The sequence below is a fragment of the Charadrius vociferus genome, unplaced genomic scaffold, assembly GCF_000708025.1.
Source record: "Charadrius vociferus isolate BGI_N301 unplaced genomic scaffold, ASM70802v2 scaffold59, whole genome shotgun sequence".
Taxonomy (NCBI): Eukaryota; Metazoa; Chordata; class Aves; order Charadriiformes; family Charadriidae; genus Charadrius; species Charadrius vociferus.
In genome coordinates this window covers 862,780-884,434 of record NW_009661371.1, presented here as the reverse complement: position 1 = coordinate 884,434, position 21,655 = coordinate 862,780, and the positions used below count along the sequence as shown (strand labels likewise).

The window sequence follows — 21,655 nt, the reverse complement described above, 5'->3', positions numbered from 1 at the left end:
CTTGCCCCACACCCTCTTTTTAATTGTTTGCACATCAAGAAATGACTTGCTGTATTGCAATCTCCCACAGGGAGGTAGGCATTGAACTCGTAACCTGAAACTGCCTCTCAGGGAGACAGCCAGCACCCATCTCCCTCTGTTCCCATGTCCTCTCCCCGGCTCATCCCCACCTGAGCAGCAGCCATGTCCTCCCCTCGCTCTGCTCGGCCCTTCAGCAGCTACACCCTTCACTGTTAATGAGCACAGAGGGGAAAAAAGCACAGAGCTGCCATTCAGGGCCTTTCTCAGACACCAAAACATCTCTGTGCATTAATAATCTCTTTCAAAAGCCCCTTCCTTGCACACATTCCCTCTCTCCCTTCCCCCCCCACAGCCCTCAATGCTTTTCAGGAGCGACCGTGATTCATCTGAGGTGCGAAACAGCATGGTAAAATTTTAATACAGCCTGAACATGATGTGAGAGCGCTCAAGTGTCTTTTAAGCAGCCTGCCTGTCTCCAGCAGCTGCTTTGAAGGCAAGATCGCTTCAACACTGCGTGAAGAGCTTCAAAGAGAATATTTGGGACTGATTTTGACGTGACTCAGAGAATGCAGTAAGCCTCCAAACACAGTTCCCTCAAAGGATGAGCACCAGCAGAGGAACGTGCCTGCTCTCGCCATGCCTCCTTGCTGAGGATTGGTCCAGCAGGACCATATCGGGGAGCCTGGGAGGACCAGAGCTATGTGTACCTATAGGATGCCTACCCAGTGCTGTGACCTGGTCCTCATCTCCACAGACTCCTGTGGGGAAGAGATTTCCCTGACTACTGGTTATACTGCATGCTAATAGCCCTAGGACCAATGGTCTGCCCCCCGCTGTGATTTCCAGGGCTGGAAAGCCGGGGAGGGTTCTCCATGCCCCAGGGTACATATGTTGATAGGAAAAGTATGAAAATAAGGCAAAACACTTGGGTTAGCCCAAACAGAAAGAGATGCTGATAGCACCCAAGGACTCCTCTACAGCCAGTAAACAAAAGGGAAACAAACCAGTGCCCCAGAAAGTAGGGCTAGGAGATGAGTGAGCAGGAGGAAACAGCATGGGCGGAGGAGGGTGCTTCCCAAGAGAGGCTTTGGAAGCCTCCACAAGCTCAGCCAGCAAACGTCCATCAACTTTCCTGCTTTTCTGTCTCACACACTGTTCCTTGGCTCCCTGGGCCTCTCCAGACCTGCAAGCAGCACAGCACTGCCCCCACGCAGGGAAATGCTCTGGCCCTGAAGACCTTCAAACTCAGCTTAGGAACATTGAAGGCCAAAGCAAGAAGCTCCAGCCATCCTGCCACAGGGAAGCTGGCAGGTCCTGGTGATCTTGTACTGTTTCTGCTCCCACACCACGGGCAGAACATCAACCAAAAGCACCTTGTCCTGAGTAGTGGGGATCTGCGTCGGTACTGAGCAGCTTTCACAGCTCCTTCCCAGACCATCCATCCCCATTTACCTGCCAAACTGGTGCCAGTAGTACACGTCAGCCCAGGGCTTTTGGAAAGATGTTGGGAAGGTGCAGGCTGTAACCCTGCATATCCTGTGCTATCAAGAAAGGGAGGGTGAAGCCACTGAGAAGAGGGTAGAGTAGGTCTGAGTTGGTAAAACCCCTGAGGGTATTGCTGTGTTTGGCTTTTTGCTGCAAATTATGCAATGCGCCGAAGTAATCTGCCTCCTTGGGCCCCCACAAAGAGGACTTGGAAAGGCAGGAATGCCTTTGTTGAAAATTTAAAAGCAAATCACAACGATATCCTGTCTCCATGTCTCTCCACAGGCAGTGCCGGCACACAGGGCTGGTAGGGAACAAAGTCCAAGACCTGGCCCCAAAACAGGGTGGCCTGACTCAAATGAGGGGGACAAAAGGGCAAGAGTCAAACCCAAGGTCTGAGCAGCACAGCTGTAAGCACACAGGTTTACACAGGCTGGGAAGCAGACAGGCAGAGAGGCTGTGGAGGACAGGGACAGCAGCCCTCACATTTTGGAAGAACATCTCTCAACATCAAGGTGAGGCAGCCCCAAAGACTGCAGGGGGGGTGCCTGGCGGAGTTCAGGGCAGCTGACCTCTATTGCCCTGCAGAGACAAGCTTAGGAGGACCCCAAAGTGCATAGACCTGCACAGGGTTGAAGGGAAAACAACCACCTGAGCCCCAGGTTTACATGAAGGTAGTGCAATTTTTGAAGGTTATTTGGAGTCTGGAGCTACCTATGGAGAGGGATCCACCTGGTATCAACCTTGGGGTGGTTTCTCACTCCAAAAGAGACCGTTCCCCTTCCCAGGGCTACATTCATGACCAGGTTTTCCTGCAGAAATATCTCCGCTTACCAGAACTAGCAACCGCGCTGACACATCCCGAGTATCTGCACTTCTCAGAGAAGAGCAGCTGATGCACTTGGCCTGGCTGTCAGGGAGTAAAAAGGGCAGAGAACACCCCACCCTAGGCTGCACCTAGCCTGAGAAATCCCAAAGTGGGACTTATTTTGGGGAAAATCAGTGGATTTCAGAGCTGAGCTGTATTTGCAAGAGATTCAGCCAACATTTTCGAAATGAGAACTCTCCAAGTCAACTGGGAAGTGAAAAAGGCACATGTATGGACTCAAGTTAGCCCTGAGAGGGAACAGAGGCACCATTTCACCTGCAGCACGGCTGTTTTAAATGCAGTCATCACCACTCAGCCTCCAGCAGGTCTGTGCCACCCCTAGAAACATATCAGCAAGGTTTCCGGGCTGAGGATGCAGCTTCTCATGCCCAGCCTGTGCTCTCTCAGTTGCAGGAAGATGCAAGATGGTGACCTATCTGCTTGCTGGAGGTCCGTTGCTCCTAAAAGGTTGCAGTCAGCAGTACCTCACAAGAGAACGGAGACAACAGAATGCAAATTACGTCTACACAATTTAAGAAAACAGCAAAACTCAATTAGCTAATGGGCACACTTAGTGTCAGCTGACACACCCATGAGCACAGGCATGTCTGTGAGGAAACGTCAGAGTTTCAGTGTGCTCACACCCCTTATATTTCAAAGCCACCTTCTGAACTAGGAACGGCAGGGGAGAGAGAAAGTAGCCAGCAGTTCTGTGAGGGACCAACAGAGAGGATGTCTGAGCCAAGGGTGGAGTGGCAGGAAAGGGTCACAAAATCAACAAAATGGGCCTTCAGTGGGGTCACCGTCAACACTTGCATGTAAGCAAGGGTTTGCCTACAGGCACCATTGTGAAGAAATGCCCCAAACGCTCTCCAGGAACTCAACACGTGTCTGTACACTAAATGCATACAGTACGGGGAGTAAACACGAGGAACTAGAGATCTGTGTGCAGTTGCAGGGCTGCGCTCCTGTGGTGGGATGGTTCCCATGACTGGAGTGTTGCAACGGAGGGATACAGGCTTTTTAGGAAGGGCAGGATGGCAAGATGAGGAGGGGGAGTTGCCCTTCACATGAGAGAGCAGTTGGAGTGCATGGAGCTCTGCCTGAGACTGGATAAGGAACCAGTTTATGGACTAGGACTAAAGGGAGAACAGGTAAAGGTTATGTTATTATGGTGGTTGCCCGCTATAGGCCACCTGACCAGGAAGAACAAGTGGATGAGGCCCTCTACAGAAAGGAGCAGCCTCACGTTCACACGGTGTCCTCTTGGGGGACTTCAGCCACCCTTATATACGCTGGAGGGACAACACAGCAGGACATAAGCAATCCAGGAGGTTCCCGGAGTGCATTGATCATAAATTCCTCTTCAAGTGACAGAGGAGCCAAGAAGGAGAGGTAATCTGCTGGATGTCATACTCATCAACAAGGAGGAGGCCATTGCGGATGTGAAGATGAAAAGCAGCCTTTGCTTCAGTGACCATGAGCTAGTGGAGTTCAGGATCCCAAGGGGAGGGAGGAGGGTGAGAAGCAAGCTCACAACCCTGGACTTCAGGAGAGCAGACTTTGGCCCCTTCCAAGAGCTGCTTCCAAGAGTCCCATGGGATAAGGCCCTGGAGAGAAGCGTGGGAAGGGAAGGGGAGAGGGAAGGGGGCAGGCAGACAAAATAGCTGCTTAATATTCAAGGATCACCTCCTCTGAGCTCAAGAGGAGCTCTCTTGAGAGCCAGGCAAAAATAACAGGAGGTCTGCGTGGGTGAACAAGGAGCTCCTGGCCAAACTCAGACACAGAAAGGAAGTATACAGAGGGTGTAAGTGAGGGTGGGTAACCCCAGGGGAATACAGAAACGTTGTCTGAGCATCCCTGTCTATATTCAATTTCATCTGGGCTTTAGCTTTCCTAACTCCAGAGAGTGAGGTGGATTGCCCCGGAGGGTGGCAATCAGTGGCAGGAAGTCTAGTTGGAGGCCAGTCACTAGTGGTGTATCCCAGTGGTCGAGATTGGGTCCAATCCTGTTCAATATCGTCATTAATGATAAGGATGATGAGGCAGACTGTGCCCTTAGCAAGTTTGCCGATGACACAAAACTGGGAGGAGTGGCTGATATGCCAGAGAGTTGTGCTGCCATCCAGAGGGACCTGCACGGGCTGGGGAAGTGGGCTGACTGCAAATGAATTTCAACAGCTTCATGAAGTTCAACAAAGAGAAGTGGAATTTGGAAGTCATGCACCTGGGCAGAAGCAACCCTAGGCACTAGTACATGCTGTGGGCCACCCAGATGGAAAGCAGCTTGGCAGAAAAAGACCTCAGGGACCTGGTGGACGCCAAGCTGAACATGAGGCAGCAATGCACCCTTGCAGAAAAGGCTAACGGTATTTGGGTTGTATTAGGAGTGCTGCCAGAGAGTGGAGGGAGGTGATCCTTCCTTCTGGTCAGCACTGGTGAGGCCACACCTGGAGTATTGTGTCCAGTTCTGGGCTCCCCAGTTCAACTCCCCAGTTCTGTCCCCAAGAGAGACATGGACATACTGGAGAGAGTCCCACAAAGGGCAATGAACATGATGAAGAGACTGGAACACCTCTCCTATGAGTGGGATCATTCAGCCTGGAGAAGGGAAGACTCAGGGGGGATATTATTCATGTATACCAATACAGGAAGGGAGGCGCTGCAAGAGTGGGATCATTCAGCCTGGAGAAGGGAAGACTCAGGGGGGATATTATTCATGTATACAAATACATGAAGGGAGGGTGTAAAGATGGAGCCAGTGTCAGGAACCAGAAGCAATGAGCACAAACTGAAACACAGGAGGTTCCACCTGAACATCAGGAAACACTTTTTTAATGTGAGAGTGACTGAGCACTGACACAGGTTGTCCAGAGAAGTTGCACAGTCTCTACCCTTGGAGAAACTCTGATATATGATGAGGACCGACCGTCTGGAAGGCAGCTTTGCTGTGAGGGTGACTGAGCACTAGCACAGTTGCCCAGAGAGGCTGTGGAGTCTCCATCCTTGAAGGTATTCCAAATCTGACCAGACATGTCCCTGGGCAGCCTGCTCTAGGTGGCCATGATTGACCAGGGAAATTGGACTAGATGACCTCCAGAGGTCCCTTCCAACCTCAACCGTTCTGTGATTCTGTGAAGCTCTAACCCCTCACAGGAGGGCATGCTTATGCCATGGGAGCTGTTGTGCTGAGCCCATTGATACTGTGGGACAGCCACCAAGTGGGGGGGACAGCACTCTAAATGGGGTGACAGAGAGAACTGGTTGAATGTTGTAGTCCAGGCTGGCTGGTGGATGCACCTCCAAAAAGCCACTTGGGACTTGAGGGCTGTAACACCTTACAGGTTTTCTGGCATAGAGGGTGTGATGGATAAGGATTCAGTCCAAAGAAACATACAGGTACGAGAAGGTACAGCCGTGCTGACCAGATTCCCACCTTGAAACCCACACAGGACTCCAAAGGGTTTATGCCACGAACCCAAGATGACTAAATCTTTCTATTTTTTGGAGCACAACTACTTGATAATACTGTTGTGTCTCTTCCAGGGCCTACAGTAATGTTCCTACCTAAGAACACCCAAGGTCCATGAAGGCCATAATCATGTCTCCAGCAGTGGCCAAAAAACACAGGCATCTGGAGATCTGGTCTCCAGCAAGCTTGCAGGGCTTCTTGGGCTGAAGTTGGTCTTTGGATGTAACATTCCCAGACTCTTCCATGAATAACTCCGCTTTCCCCTGGAGCCCCTAGCAATTGCAGGAGCCCCTCTGCAATATCCTGCAGCAAGTAATCCTGCAGCTCTGCACTGGGCTAGGGGAAGAACCATCTCTTATTGCTTAATTTGAGCCTGTCACTTGCTAACTTTCTTCAACACTTTCTGGATCCTAGTTATTGTGTTGGAAAGGCAGTGCACACTCATGCCCTCTTCAGCATTTATGGATGGATCTCCATATCATGGATTTATCAATTTCTTGTACTGTCCCTCACGTGTCTCATCGTTCTTCCTCCCAGGCACTGCACCAGGCCATTGGTGCTCCCCTGTGGAGTGTATTCACAGCCTAAACAGAGTAGCAGCTGACAGAAACAGCGTGCAGGGGTGAGACAAGGTGCTGCGCGTCAGAATAACGCTGATGAGAAGACTGTTTTATAAGCAGAGTGCAATACCGTCTGTCCCAGGGTGGGTATCACCTATGGAGAAGGCTCACGCAGAGCGTAGTGAGAGTCCCACCAGCACCAAAACAGGGCATGGACAGGAGACACCAGTCCGATCAGTGCCAGGAATGCTGAAATGCCAAGGTCCTACGCCAGGCTGTAATGTGCAACAGGCACAGTACCTTGGTGTTGGTACCAACTGGCTTTTGGAGCAGTGCAGAGGAAAAATCACAGAGGGGTGGGAAGATATAGAGTATGTTTCTGTGCTCTCCCTTTTCCCAGGGGCTGTTTTTGCTAAGATAAGATTTGACCTCTCAAGAGCAGCATCAGACAAACCCAGTCCCCCTTGGTATTTTATCAGTGGGCAATGATTTATGGAGCAGTCTAGGAGCAACTCCAGCCAAAGTAGAAAAAAAGAAAAGCAGGATCAGAACTGTATTCTGTTTGGCTTTGCAGCTGTAGCTGACATCAAGTTGAACATACCTCTGAAAGGTCAGCCCTGCAAACACAAGCCTGTTGGGACATTACTGGGCTGGAAGCACCAGTCACCAAGTGAAACTCTGTCTGGTGTAATGCTCAGAACCAAAAGGGAACCTCTGCTTTAAAAAAACACAGCTTCTCTGAAAACAAGCATCAGGGACGGGTACCGGTCTCTTCCTGGATGGACGGGAAAGCCTTGGTCCCTGTGGGAGGTTTACAGCTGCTGACTTTGTCTTCTAGCCTGTGGGCCTGGGCCCCTCATTGACATGGGCCAAAGCGACTGGGAGCGGCTGCATATATTGTGGCTAGAAAATTTTCAGAGCAGCTGAGAGCTGGAATTTGTGCTGTGAGTAAGATGAGCTCCTACAGAATGAGTTGCCGGATGTTTGGGGTGATTCATTGTCTTCTGATAACTGCCCAGCTCCTGAAGCATTGCTGGCATGCAAAAACAAGGTAGGTCTGGGTGAATCAGAGGGACGAGGGAAGAATATCAGTGGTAGTTAGCAAAGACATGCCCAAGTTTATTCAGGGACCAAGCTGTAAACAGCCACTATTTTCCAAGGTCTGCAGTGAACTTCCTGGAAAAACTGGGTCTTCTTTGCTGCCAGATTTGGGGTGTGCCTTGGGAGCAAGCCCCTTGCTCTGTCCTCCAAAGGCAGGCACTGGCATGAAAGGCTAGAAGAGCCAGGCTGAGCCATCTGTATGTGATACCTTCTGCCCGTCCTCCAAAAACATGTCCAGTGAGTCCTCTCTGCCAGGCAGCGAGAGATAAGGTCTCACTGTTGCTGCCTGGATGATCCTGAGTGCCTCCAAAAGATGGGAACACCTTTTCTTCCATCTCTTGCTGGCCTCCAGGACACATCTCCAGATTCTTTGGCCTTGGTTTCTCTGCCAGGCACCTAAGCTGCAATAATTTGTTTGCCTCTACAACTGCCAAGAGTATTTGACATCTTGAGTACTCACAGGTTACTTTGGAGAGGCCAGATGAATGGCAAGGTCTGGAGGATGAAGAAAAGAGCAAGGAACTCAGTGCCAGCTCATACCTACGTCACCACTAGCTTCTGACTTTAAACCAGAGGTCAGGCATTTGTCACAGAATGAAAAGGAGCAGAAAACACAGAGGACTTTGCAATGCAGCTCAGTGGCCTTGCATATGTCCAAGGGCAAACTTTGTAATTATACCTCATCCTAATTACTGCTGTAGCAGCAAAGACAGCAAAACAAAGGAACGGGCACCAGCACCCAGGGCACCCAGGGCACCCAGGGCAGTCCTGGCCATGGGAAAGGATGCGAGCATTCCCAGCCCTAGCTATTAAATCCCAAATTCTGGTGCTCAGGAAGCTCAGCAACAAGCTTGCAAGTTCAGACATTTCAGTAAGGCTATTTCAAATGCAGTGGCAGGCCGGAGGGAGAAAGGCAAGGTCAGCTCTTCTGCATGTGCTGTGTTTCCATTGTACATATGAGTAATACGGGGGCCACTTTGCAGGGCACTAACACCTGGCCAAAGAAAAAGAAAGGGCTGTTGTGTCCAAGTGCAATGCAGATGTGGTTCTGATGCAGGAAAACAACCCAGCTTTGGTATGTATTGATTATTTTCTTTTGCAGAGCCACAGCAGCTTTGTCTGGAAGAGTCCTCCACAGTCTCTAGTCCAGTCTCCCTCTTGGAGCAAGACTATCGCCAACACTGATGCAGGCCAGACAGCTTTCTCTAACCAACACTCAGAAGCCCTCAAGGGTGGCAAGCCACCAACACCATGAGGACCTGTCTCAGGGCTGCCTATCCTCTTGGGGGAAATTTATTTTCCTAATGTCCAGGCTGAAATCCCAGTGCTGCAGGAGCAATTCCTCACAAGCAGCTTTTTATAAAAGGGAGGGGAGAGAAGAAGAGAAGAGCAGAGGAAAGATCTGAGAATTAGCAAAGCTCAAATGTTTGCAGGTGGCCTTAACCTGAATCAGCTAGCTCTGTGTGCAGTGTTTGCCTTGCCAATGATTGCTTACCAGTGAGAAGATAGCTTACGTGCTGAAAAAACAGTGATGGACATGAGAAGCAACAGTAGGAGGGTGAAGAGGAAGGACCAAGGGGAGGGTGGGACCATCACTGTCATTCATTTGGGGAACGCAAATGGAAGAAACAGATGCCTCTGCTACCTTTCTTGCATTTAGCTTTCACATAAAGTTGAATCTAGAGGTGAATCACTCACCGAAGGGATCAATTACCCTCCACAAACCACCAAGATAAAAAGATAACTAGCTGAGACTTTGCAGTCTCTCTCTTAGGCACCTACAGCCAAACTCTTGCCCCGGCATTTAGCCATAATGATGAACAGAAAAGGGGTCGGGAAATGGGCCAGGATTGCGAAAGATGAGGTTCACGAACTTTCAGCTAGGTGAAATGTGTATGAGCTACAGCAACACTCATTATCAGAGGAGGAGCTGTCTCCAGTTCCCAAGCCATGCTCTCCAAGAACTGCTGGAGGGCTGGAGCTGAACCAAGGAAATAGCACAGAATGAGCATAGCATCCTGTCTAAAAGGCTTGAAGTTACAGATCCATAATTCAGTGCCTGGAAAATCGACCTGCACAAAGGATTAATTCAGAGGCATATGGGGGCTGAGAAGTGGACAAATGGGATTTCATAAGAACTATTTTATACCAAACCATTCAAATTTCCTCTCTCAAAGATTTGGCAGATAAAGAGGAAGCAGCAGATGTGATAATTTTGACCTCCATAGAGGACTTTGTGTTATACCAGTCAGAATTCTTGTCAGAAAGGGAAATACAATCTAGATGAAAGATGGATGTAAAATTGGTGCAAAAATAGCACCTTGATCTGGTGACAAGGGCTATTCGTGGCTTATGGTCAGACCAGAAGGACATATACAGAAAGAAACAGCAGGAAAATGGTCCTGGCTCTGGTATCATTCAGTGCTTCTGTACTGTGGACTAGAAGCCATGCTATGCTGCCTTAGAAATATTGCAAATAATGTTAAAGAAAATGAGACCAGAAGAATGTCAGAAAGTAGCTTCATCAGATGACGTTAAAGACCTGGCAAAGATGGGATTTGACATCAGTCAGATTAAATTCAATCAAATCAGGTGTGAAATGCTTTGAAATCCAATCAATCCAACCCGCGGAAAGAATGGGATGTGGGATGACCCAGGCCACAAACCAGGCAGGGGAGCATGCTGGAAGCAAGCCTTCCTCTGGTGACGGATAAGGGGACAGGTCACATGCTTTAAGGATGTTTGCAGCTCTTTTCCCATCACTGAATAAGTGTCAGGGACCAAATCAGTGCCAAAGAGGGATTCATACTTAGCGGATGGAGACAGTTCACCCAAGCTTTACCCTGCCCATGACCGCTGTGTCTACCTGTCATCTCCTTCCTGCCCAAGTGGGTGGCAGAGGCAAGGGTGATGGGAACAGGCAGCTTGCCAGGGCCAGCTGCTCTCGTTACAGCTCAGCCTTAATGAAACTCCACCAGGTTGGGAATAGCGTTGGGTACCGTTTGCATGTGGCCCGCAGCTTGCTTTGAGAGGGAGCTGATATTTGAAGGATGCTGTAGCCAGTGAGTGGCAGCCTGCCCTGGACACCCCCAGAGAAGAGCAGCCCTGCAGCCTGCTGCAAACAGCTGGCCACCACAGCCAGATCAGTGAGAAAGTCCCATCTGAGCGGGGGCACAGGACAACACCACCAGTAGAAACCTCACCCGTCTCCCAGGGCAAGAATGGTCAGGCCACCCCATCCTGGAGGCAAGATCTCCATCCTGCAGTGCTCCATACCTTCTCAGCTGCCCAAAATCCCAGCCACCCATATGACAGCTTTCCACTGTCACCAGTATTAAGCCCCCCAGTCTCTGAGTGAGGCCACCCCGTACATCCCAGGACCAACCAGCAGGCAATCCTGTACCTCATGTGAGCAGCAAAACCTGCCGGGCACTTCATACACGCTGTGGCACACTGGGCATCCTTCTGGGAGTCAAGCAGTCTCTTGGAGTTTTGAAGCAGCCTAGCATTTTAGGAAAAGAGAGGACTTCTGTGACATTTCATTAGGAACTCTCTCACCTTGATGATTTAGCAGCAGCTTTTGAAATTCAGCAGCAAAAAGCCACCCAGGTAGGGCTACCAGTGATACTGTTTACCCAGTGATTTTTTCATTATGAGAGGACAGGAACCATGTTGAACGCGGGGGGTTCCCCCTCATACACTCTACCCCCACCCCAGCCCGTAGGTCAGGGGCTTTTCAGCCAAGCATGTGCATTTGAACATTCAAATGACAGGTCCAGGCAGCACACAGTGCTTTGGGATTGCAAGGGTTGCCTGTTGTCCTCCCCAAGGGGACATGAGGAAAGAAAGAAGCAGATGCTGGCAGAACTACAGGACACAGGTCTAGAGGGGTGGGGTTTTTTTTTTAAAAAAAAGGGGTTTTTTTTTGTAAAAAAATGTGGGGGTTTTGTAAAAAGGAAGGCATAAGGTACCTGAAACTAATCCTGCTCTGCTTGTATCTATGCTTCACATCCTCTGTGGCTGATGATTTCACTAGCCCTTCCATGCCAAAATCAATTAGTTTTGTCTCCATTGATGTACTGACTGCCTCAAAAGTATGTGTTGATAGCATCAGGCACATTGAAGGCAGGCTGTACTGCATGGATCTGACAGCTTGCCAAGAAGAAAAGTATTTTCCTTTGATTTGCAAGATTCCTCAGATAAACCTGGAAGAGTCCTGTGCTTTTCCCAAGGGGGCAAGATCCCCCTGTGCAGCAAAACCCGGCAGTCTGTTCACCAGCAAGTAACATGAGAGTGAGATGCAACTACCCTGCCACCCAAAATGTCCACATAGTTCACAAATACAGTGGGTGAATTACCTATCATCAAGACGAAAGTATCACCCCACCCATGTTCTCATCTTGTCCACTATCAGAATAAAATTCCCATAGACTAGAAGTCCCACTGCTCTCAGTCCCCAGAACAAGTATGGAACACAGCTGTCTCCTGCCCAGCAATTTCTCAAGAGGAAAGGTTTAAGCAGGTCTTTTCTCCTGCGGCCTTGGCCATACATGCAGTGGTTTGACCCGCAGAGCTGACCAAACTGCTAGAAAATACGTAAAGGCGCAATCATAAGCCATCTGCTCTTTGGTTTCAGGCTTTTCAGCCCAAAGAGATCAAGTACGTGCAGATGAGTCACATTTGCAGTAACTAGATGAACCCCATCACGAAGCATTGCCTTGCCAGTTGCAACATGCTCTGCACCCACAGGCACTGGCATTGCTCTTTAGCTCCCAAGCTCTGTTGCCCAGGAACTGGACAAACATGCAATTTCCATGGCCAGACAAAGCTTTAGCCACCCTGTTCTCCCTGTCTGAAAAGGGCTGCACCTCCAAAACCCAGCACGAGAGCTTCATGTCCAAACCACTCTCAACCATTTCAGGATTGAGTCAAACAAAAATAGATATAGCTGCAAAAATGCTTTTTATATCACTCTCTGAACTGAAAGCAGAGACTTAGAAGCAGCAGTGGGCAATCTGGCAAGTCCAAGTGCAGCAGTTTGGAATTGAGGGAGTTTAACGGATGAGTGAATACCTGGGGGGCATCTAATAAGGCTTTCAGCAACTCATTCCCAGGTCTAGTCTGAATAGTGTTCAGTCACAGCTGGGCTGCAGAAACAGAGCGGCAAAAACCTCAGCGCTCACTGATGGATTTACTGCTCCCTGCAGGCATTACAGGATGCTGCCCCCAAATTGCGCAGGCATATGCAGCTCCCTCACGCCGAGTTTTGGGCAGGGGGAATAGACAGGACTCCTATGGGCCACAGGCCTGAGTATGATAAGCCACTGCTGGGTCACAGCCCCAGCGTGGCACCTGCCAGCATGGGGCTTGCAAACCCTTGCACACCAAACATGTCCCCTGGTCTCTAATAACCCCTCTAAAGTGCATCCTCGAGGCTGCTGTCACCACCATGGCCAGTCTGGAGGGTGGCAGGTCAATGGGCAAATGGAAGACCAACAAATCTGCTTGCAGAAGTCACACCCCGAAGGCTGAAGAGCTGGGGCATGGAGCTGCATGCTAGCTGCCGACCACCGCTGCCTGTGCTCTGGGGAGGACACACAGATGTCTGTTCCACATTCAGCTAGCAAGGAGGACCCTGTCTTGCCTAGGGGCTCGTCCTTGGCCTCCTGGCAGGCACAAAGACAGTAGTGTGTGTGTCCAGGGAGGAAGTTGGGAGCTGGTCAGAGAGAGAGAGAAGCCCGTTGCAGCTGCAGCTGTTTGCACAATGCAGAGCGTGTCCCGGCTGCACTCACATGCTGCCTGGTCCGTGGCATGAAAGCAAGGGGTCATCGATGGGGAACCCTCATTTTGCACTCTGAGAAACTCCCCCACTCCAAATTCTAGAAGAAAAAACATCAAAATGGAATGGTCAGAACAGAGTCCTTCAACCTGGACACCTGCCTAATGAGACTTTCCTGTGGGATGGAGACTGAGGAGAGGCTTAGACAACCAGGTCTAATGCTAAGAACGCCAGGTGGGGCTGTTTGAGCCATCCTGCTTTGCTCTCAGCCTACAGGGATTCAGGGTTTCAACAGAGAGGCAAATACAGGTGACTAGTGGACCTGTCCAAGGGGCTAGACCAGAGGAAATTGCAACACACACCCCCAAGTGCCCCCAGGTGCCGTTCCCAGCCAGTCCCCGTCTCCTACAGCAGGTAGGACACAGGGGGCTACCAGGGTCTACAAAGCGAATTCTCCTTAAGTGAGAGAGAGTGCAAAGGATACACAGCCAGGGTTGAGCATTGTGCCTGCTGGGCACCTGCCGCACATAGGGCAGCCCAGGGAGGCACAGCACATGCACTGCCATTTGCCATGTCCGCAGACCTGACTGCCACATGGCTTGGCGTCCGGCATGGGCTGAGGCCACGCTGAACCTGAGAAGCAGTCAGGTACAGTATAACATGCGTGACATGCAGGCGGTGTAGTGGTATGGGGGGGAACTTGCTGTATGCAACGCCGGTGAAACCCCAGGGTCAGTGGGATGTAAACAGGAATTACCAGCTGCAGGTTCCTGCTAAATAGCCCTGGCCCCGACTCTTCCCTGCACGGCAAACAGGATGCTGAGAGATCCTGCTGCGGAGGAGGACAAGCCTCGTAGTGGCGAGGGGAAGGGGATCAGAGTAATCCGCTCGCAAATATGTGATTCCTCCCAGATCTCAGTGTCATGAACTCGGCAGACAGCACAGGGGCAGAGCTGCCTTTGTACAAGGAAACTCTTCTCTCCAGAGCCACTTTTTGAAAGCTCAGCTGGACCTGGGAGCCTGGATCAGACTAAGGATGACAGAGGAAGCTTTGGAGACTGTTGTGTGCGTGTGTTCCCCAGCTGTGGCCATTTCTGGCATCAGGCAAGGCCCAGCTATTACATCAAACTCTGCTTAGTTGGTGTGACAATGGTGTAACCCAAAAGCCACTAGTCCTATCCACACTGAGCCACTGTCACCTAAGAAACACTGGCACTTGTTCAGTCTGGGGTCCTGTCACCACCCGTGCTGGAAGGAGACACCAAGGGAGGCAGGGAACAGGCTGAATACAGCAACATTGCCCTGAATGCATTCCCTGCCTTCAATGATGTCAGGCATCTGAGGGTGGAAGCAGCAACCAAACACTCAATAGCCCATCATGGATTTTCTTTTTTTTTTTTTCCTCTTGGAATCAATCTCAAGCTCTGACCATCCTGCCCTGGATCTATTCCAGTTCCAGTTAGCACAAGGCCTTCTGCCACTCCTTGAATTTACAAAGTGGGGTTAAAAAATAATAATAATAAAATGCAAGCCAACTCAACCAGGCCTGGATAAAGTTTCCATCACATTCTTGAAGAGATGACCTTGCCAAGGTAGGAAAAACTAAGTCAGAGCTTTGGAGAAGGAGGAAACACCAAGAAAGGTGGCTCTCCCCACCCAGCAGCTAGGGAAACGTGGAAAGGAAGGCAGTTTCAGCCAGACCATTTTATCTCTAAGACCAGATGGCTTTAAATGCTTCCCCAGAGCTTGGAAAGGGCCAGGCTCTGCTTTGAATTGCTTTTTGTACCACCTCATTAGAAAGTAAAAGGGAAGAAATGAACAATCTATAACTTTGTGGCATCGGAAAACAGCTCCGTTAATCCCGTTTCCTTCCCCAAGCTTACTCAGGGCAGGTCGTCCAGCCTCAGGGCCACATCACCTAATCTATTCATTGTTGCCCTGCAATCAGGAGCCTGGGCACAAGCCCAAAGGGCAGATGCATCCTCCAGGACGTTATTAATAAATTGGAATAGCCTAGGTTGTTAAACCTGACCCCTTAATTACAATGCTCCCAGCACCCAGCTTCTGTTTGCTGCTGCAGATCCAAGCAGTGGCCACCTCCCAAACCTCAGCGTGTGGGAGCAAGGGCAAGAGGGGCAGAGCATCGCTGGGGGAGCAGATGAGAGGAGAGGGAAGGTGCTGCAAGGAGAGGGACCCTCTGCAAAGCCCAGGGTTGGGGTACCTGTGGCACCCCTTGCACCCCAAGCAGCAGGCCTCTAGGCTCCTTGGCCTGTCTGAGAAAAATGTGGGCAAATCTGACAAGATGCAGAACTTCTTCCTTTCCGGGAGGGCTGGCACACGTCACACCCGTGCATCTGGGACCGGGAGCAAAGCCCACAGAGGGCTCAGGGCTTGCTCACACCTACAGCTCAGCCTGGCTGGTCCACAAGTGACCACTGCTTTACCTGCCAGCATTGCCACTGAGCTGTGTTTTGCCACTTAGTAAAAACCTCCTGAGCTTGGGAGGAGCCCAATGGCACTGACAGACACTCATCCACAGCACTCAGGCTCGCAGTGCCACCCAGCTCACTACCAACCCTTTACCTCTGCCTCCTTCTCCCCAGGAGGACTATGTCTTCTCACAGCCAATCTCCATCTCGTGTCCAAGTGGAAGGAAAAATACAGCCTCTTGCGAGGGTCAGGACTAGATTTCAGGTTCTTTCAGTGCCTGCTCCCATCAGGGGTGGGGGTCCCATGGCAGAAGGCAGCCTTGGGCAGTACATAAGGCAGGCAGCATTTGGTCTGTTGCTTGGACCCACAGCTCCAAGGGTGGTAATGGGTGGCTTAGCACAGGGTCAATGGAGTCGGGTAAGAGATAAAAAAGTTAACAGGACAGAAAGAAAACCAGCAACCCCTAGCTTAGTTTCTCAGCTGAGGAGTGCCAAATTTTAGCAAACTACACACTACAGGTGTCCCCAGTCTGGAGCTATGCACAGCTGGCGCTCAGCATTGCTGCCCTGCAGACGTGGCTGGGGACATGAGCATCTGGCTGAGGCCAACCCACCCCTGCCTTCCAGCTGGGCAAGGTGATCCAGTGATCAACATTTCCGCCATCCATCCCCAAAATGATCTGGCACCCACAGAGCAGAAGGGCTTTAGGGGCACTTAGGAAAATAGCTGTAGGACACAGAAGTGGGGAAGGGAGCTGTGGAGCAGCTGGTCCAGCACAGAGCCAGCCAGCTCTCCAGGTGGCAAAGGCTACGAAACCAGCAGTGCAAAGATGCTCTGGGGTACACGGGCAGCCAGCCCTCCAGGACAGCTAGGGCTGCTCATCCCAAATTAATCCACAGATGATGCTGCCCTCTTTTGGGGTCAGTGTGACTAGCAGAAATTCAGGGAAATTTGGAGAGATCCAAGACCGGTGCTTTTGGGGGCTCAAAACGCCACACAGGGGTTCTCAAACGTGGTGACTTCCCATACCCGTTTCAGGGGACATCCCAGGGACTTTTCCCACCGGGAGCCAGGCTGCTGCGCCTGTGGGTGGTCCCTGAGCACAGCCTGGGTAGGGAAGAGCAGGGCCAAGCTTGGGAGCAGTCCCTGAAGGACAGGGAGATGTTTGCTGGGATGAAGAGAAAGAAGACAAAGGCCAGGGGCTGGGAAGGTCTCCTGGGCCTGGGGAGGACCGTGGGGTCTTTACCAACTCTGAGAGCTGCTAGCGTTTCATCTTAATATTAACGATTTCCATAAATTAATTCAGTTGATAGTAAAATAAGTTCACAACCGGTTTAACTGAGTGAGCTGTAAGAGGGTCCTGTGCTTCCCCAGCAAGGAGGAGCCGGCCCCGAGCGCTGCCAAGCCCCAGGGTGACACCGAGACGTCCCGGTGGCCCCTGCAGCCCCCGGGGCTGGGGGCCGGCCAGCCCTGCCTGTACCGGCCAGCCCTGCCTCTGCCGGGCTCCTGCCTGTGCCGGGCTCCCGCCTGCACTTCCTCCTACCGCTGGCACCTCCCCGCAGCCCTGAGCACAGCCAGGACGCGGTGGCCCGCCCCGGCTCCGCGGGCTACCCACCGTACGGCGGGGACCCTAGGACTACTTGCCCTGCCGCGGGATAGCCCTTCCGGCAGCCAGCAGCCCTGGGACACCAGTGCCATCTCTTCTGCGCAGGTGACGGGCGGCAGCAGTGAGACCCGGCTCCCCCGGGGCACACATCCCCCTCCCCGTTCCCCGGACCTCTCCGGCAAGCAGGAGTTGGCGACCCGCACCTCGGAGCCCGCTTCGCCCACCTCTCCAGCATGCGGACGCCGACAGCGATGATCGTGGGGCTGGTGCTGTGCCCCTGCGGGCTCCTGCTGACCTTCACAGGCACGGTGGCACCCAACTGGAGGCAGGTGAGCCACATATCCGACCAGCCCATTGACTTTGTCTTGGAGCAGGGCATCTGGGACATGTGCAGTGAGCAGCGGAGCAGCCACGACCGCCTCTGCGGGCAGGCTGATGAGCTGGGCTACTTCGAGCAGGTGCCTGTGCGGGTGGCCCAAGGGATGATGCCGACCTCACTGGCGTTCACCCTCCTGGGCTTGGCGGTGGCTGCCCTGGGGGTTCGCTGCTGGCAGAAGGAGCCACGGCACCTGGTGGCTGGCGTGGCAGGGCTTGTGCTGTTCATCTCAGGCCTGCTGAGCCTTGTGCCTGCCTCCTGGTACACCCATGAGCTGTGGACACTGCCCGCACCAGCTGGTGGCACACTGGTCGCAGGCTACAGCTTGGTGCTGAGCTACTTGGGAAGCTGCCTGGAGATCCTGGGGGGGCTGGCCCTCACCCTCAGCTTCCACCACTGCTGCAAGGAGCGCAGGGCCCCCAAACTGCCCCCCACCCCCGCGCTGGAGGATGGGCCGTGGTCCGCCACTGGGACTTACTACAATCCCTGGGACGTGCTGGGGGATGAGCGAGACAAACAACAGAGGAGCACCCTGCCTTGTGACTCGGACTTGTAGCCCCAGCACAGGGACAGCAGTGGGTGCCGGCCAGCCCACCTGCCTGGCACTGAGAGCAGCACTGGCTCCTGCCCCTCCAAGCCATGCCCTTCTCTCTTTGGGCACCTCAGAGCAGGCTGTAAACAAGACCAAGGACCAGGCTTGAATCTCTGCAACCTCCTCAAAAGCCTGCTGTGCTCCAGGTCCCTCAACTGTGCCAAAGCCATGCTGGGTTGAGGACCAGCCCTGGCTCCAGTCCCTCCATGCTCATCCTCCCACACCATGCAACAGCTCGGGCAAAGGCAGCTCCAGTGTTCCCATATGAGCAAGGTGTAGCGCTCAGGGCTGGGAAGAGGGGAGGGGAGCACCTCCCACCTGTCTCTGCTCAACTCAGGGCTGTGGAAACAGCAAAATAAATGAAGAGGAACAGGTCTGCGCTGTGGGATGGTTATGGGCTTTCTGCCAGGCAAGCTGGGCTGAAAGCCAGTGGGCACAGCTAACCCAGCTCCCCCCTGCTTTGCCTGAAGCAGGGAGGAAAGGTCTGTAAAAAGGGACAAGTAGCTTTTATAGCACCTTCCCCAAGGACTTTGACCCCATAGTCAAAAATCTGCCCTGGAAGAGGTTTCTCCTTGCTTGAGCACAGCCACTTCAGGAGGGAAAAAAGAAGAAAAAAAAAAAAAGAGATCCCAGGGGGAAAAAGAAATAGCATATATTTCCCCTTTCATCATTTAGCTTGGTGCAAGGCAGTAAAACCAGTCTCACTGGTTTATAAGGGACACTCAGGAGGTCAGAACTGCTATAAAATCCTGGTTGACACCCTGAATAACAGGTCAAAAGCTGAGCCAGGTTCCTTGCAGAACTATTCAGCCAGATTTTTACCCCAGGTGAGCCCAAAGCACCCTGGTCAGCAAGCTAAGCCTTGCTGCAGAGGGACAGTGAATCAAGATTCCCTGAAGTGTGGTTAAGGGATAGTACAGGATGCACCCTGCAGCAGGGGATCAGATTCAGGTGGCTCAGAGTGTATGTTGGGGCTGGAGACTTCCTAAACCCCCCCCCCCCCAAAGCTTTTTGCTCTGGCCTGTAAGTTCCCTAGAGCTTAGAGATCTGGAAAGAGCAAACCAGCCTCCCCTCCCCAAACCACACACAAACCACGATGGCACCAGAGACGCTGCACAACGTTCCTTTATGAAAATACAGTGTTGGGGCTAGATGGTCCCTTCCTCAGTGGGGCTGGCAGCTCCTGCAGAGATCACAGATGGGTGGATCAGGGATAAATCTGAGCCAGACTCCTTGGGCCCACCCCACACCTTGGCACAGTGGCTCCAGCCACAGGCAGAGCGAGACAGCCCCTGTAGCAGCCAGACCCCAGCCACCCCCAGGTCTTGCCCCTCTCCCCCAGCAGGAAGGCAGAGCTTGCCTCAAGAGTGGGCACCATGCCAGCACTGGGTTTGGGAAGGGATCTGCATATCAAGGGTCTTTGGGGCATCCCAGGGTGGCAGGGGGGTCCCTACCAGGGCGTGCTCCAGATGGTGCTCACCTCTTTCCCATCGTAAGCTTCATTCACAAAGGTGTCACTCTTGGGGGGAAGCTCTTCCTCCTCATCATCCTCTTCCTCGGGGTCGCTTTCACGGTGGTACAAGGTCAGCACCCGGGTGGAGGCAGTACTTGAGATCCAGGGGAGGAAAAAAACACACACTGAGGATGGCATGGCCATCTCCTAGAGGTGGGGCAGATCCCAAGGTCCTGCCACAACCCCTGCCGGGAGCTTTCCACATAGCCCAAGAGCACCCCAGGACACCACGCCGTCCCTGGGCAGGGAGACCCTGTCCCTCTCCATCCGCAGGTGTACCTGGCCCAGGCCAGCCCAGCCCCAGAGCTCACCTCCTCCGTCTGTCCCGCCTCCGCATGTAGGCCAGGGCCCCTACAGCAGCAGCAGCGAGCAGCAGGAGCACGGCCACCCCCAGGGCAATAGGGCCTGCAACAGGCTGCACCTCTGCCTCCTCGCAGTAGTCACCACGATAGCCCAGGGCACAGTGGCACGTTACTCGCCCAGCCTCGATGGCACACTCCCCGCGCAGGTTACACGTCTCGCTGCTACATGGCATGGCCCCCAGCACCTCCTCGGTGCTGGGGGGTACCAGGAAGGGCTCTCCATGCTCCTGGGGGCCGGGGGCTGTGGGCAGGCTGGGGCCAGGCTGCCGAGGCTTGGGTGCAGCTGTGGATAAGGCTGGTTTCTGTTCTTCCACATGGGACATCACTGATGGTGCCGCCAAGGGGACCTGCGTCCCTACCTCCACAGAGGGGCCTGGAGGGATGGGCATAGGTCAGCAGAGACCCAGGTGAGACCGTCCTTCCCAAACTGGGGGAGACTGGGCAGGCTGCCCCTGTGCCCAGCCAGGATGCCTGCACACCCCGGCTGTGGGCAGGCACTCACAGTCAGACTCATCGGAGCCATCAGCGCAGTCAGGGTGTCCATTGCAGACCTGCTCTCCAGAGATGCAGGTCTGGAGGTCAGGGCAAGCCTGGAGCGGGGCCGGGCAGGGCAGTGCCAGCGTGCACGCCACCCCACGCACCAGGTGATAGCCGGGGGAGCAGCGGCACAGCCGCCCCGCAGGGTTGGGCAGGCAGAGCTGGGCACAGCCCCCGTTACTCTTCGCACAGCCATTGGTGCCTGCCAAAAAAAAAAAAAAAAAGCACGTGTTAGCACGGCCACCACAGGGCACAGCTCACCCCCCAGCTACCAGGCTGGGTCAGCCCCAGACCCACCTTCCTGGGAGAACTGGCTGTAAATCCTCATGGCTACCAACTCCTGCTCCATCGGGAACCACCAGCTCTCGGCCCGCTCCAGCCGGCTGTGCCAGATCTTGCTGGAGCCTGGAGACACATGGGGTCAAGCACTGCTCCACCTCCTCCCACAGGGGTGGCCGGGATGGGAAGTGGGGTCCCCCAGCCTGCCCTTCACCCTGAGGAGGGGCAGCCTGCACCTCACAGGGACTGTGTCCTGGTGCAGGAGGAGGAGCTGGACAAAGCATAGCAAATGGACTCACCGTTGGTTGAGGTTGTGCTCCAGAGCAGAAAGCCTTCTCCAATGGTGAAAAGTGAGAGGCCATGCAGCCCTTCCCGCACCACCCGGAAGTGGGATCCGTCCAGCTCGACACTGCTGATGGTGCCTCTCTCTGCAGGGCACAGATGCAGGGGACATCAGAAGTGGGGGGAACAGAGGGCTCTGGGCTGCCCCTCGTGGCCGTGCCCTGCAGATGAAGCACCCACACCCCCACTACCCCCTGCAGCACCTCAACTCAGCCCACACTCACCCCGGTCCGCCCAGTACAGCCGGGTACCAGCACCCCCGAAGGTGAGGCCAGTGGGAGCCCGGGCTCTCCTCCAGACCGCTCTGCGGCCACTGCCGGCCCAGGCCACAC

At 53.1% G+C, this 21,655-nt stretch overlaps 2 protein-coding genes across 2 annotated transcripts in view; one reads left to right on the top strand and one right to left on the bottom strand.

The window, feature by feature from the left end:
* The first annotated feature begins 17,555 nt into the window (after positions 1 to 17,555).
* On the top strand, positions 17,556 to 18,254 carry CLDN23 (claudin 23). Its single transcript, XM_009893678.1, has one exon. The coding sequence runs from the start codon at positions 17,556 to 17,558 to the stop codon at positions 18,252 to 18,254; it is 699 nt and encodes a 232-aa protein (XP_009891980.1).
* Positions 18,255 to 19,740: 1,486 nt separating this feature from the next.
* The window catches only part of LOC104294177 (very low-density lipoprotein receptor-like), a 6,747-nt gene continuing 4,832 nt past the window's right edge, over positions 19,741 to 21,655 (bottom strand). The window contains exons 12-16 of the mRNA XM_009893758.1: positions 21,281 to 21,409; positions 21,000 to 21,107; positions 20,668 to 20,904; positions 20,115 to 20,538; positions 19,741 to 19,897 (exon numbers count right to left, since the gene is read on the bottom strand). Of these exons, the coding sequence (XP_009892060.1) occupies positions 19,741 to 19,897; positions 20,115 to 20,538; positions 20,668 to 20,904; positions 21,000 to 21,107; positions 21,281 to 21,409 (1,055 nt within the window). The remainder of the gene's footprint in view (positions 19,898 to 20,114; positions 20,539 to 20,667; positions 20,905 to 20,999; positions 21,108 to 21,280; positions 21,410 to 21,655) is intronic.

Excerpts from the sequence above, each read along its gene's own strand:
- CLDN23 (XM_009893678.1), top strand. The coding sequence starts at position 17,556 with ATGCGGACGCCGACAGCGATGATCGTGGGGCTGGTGCTGTGCCCCTGC.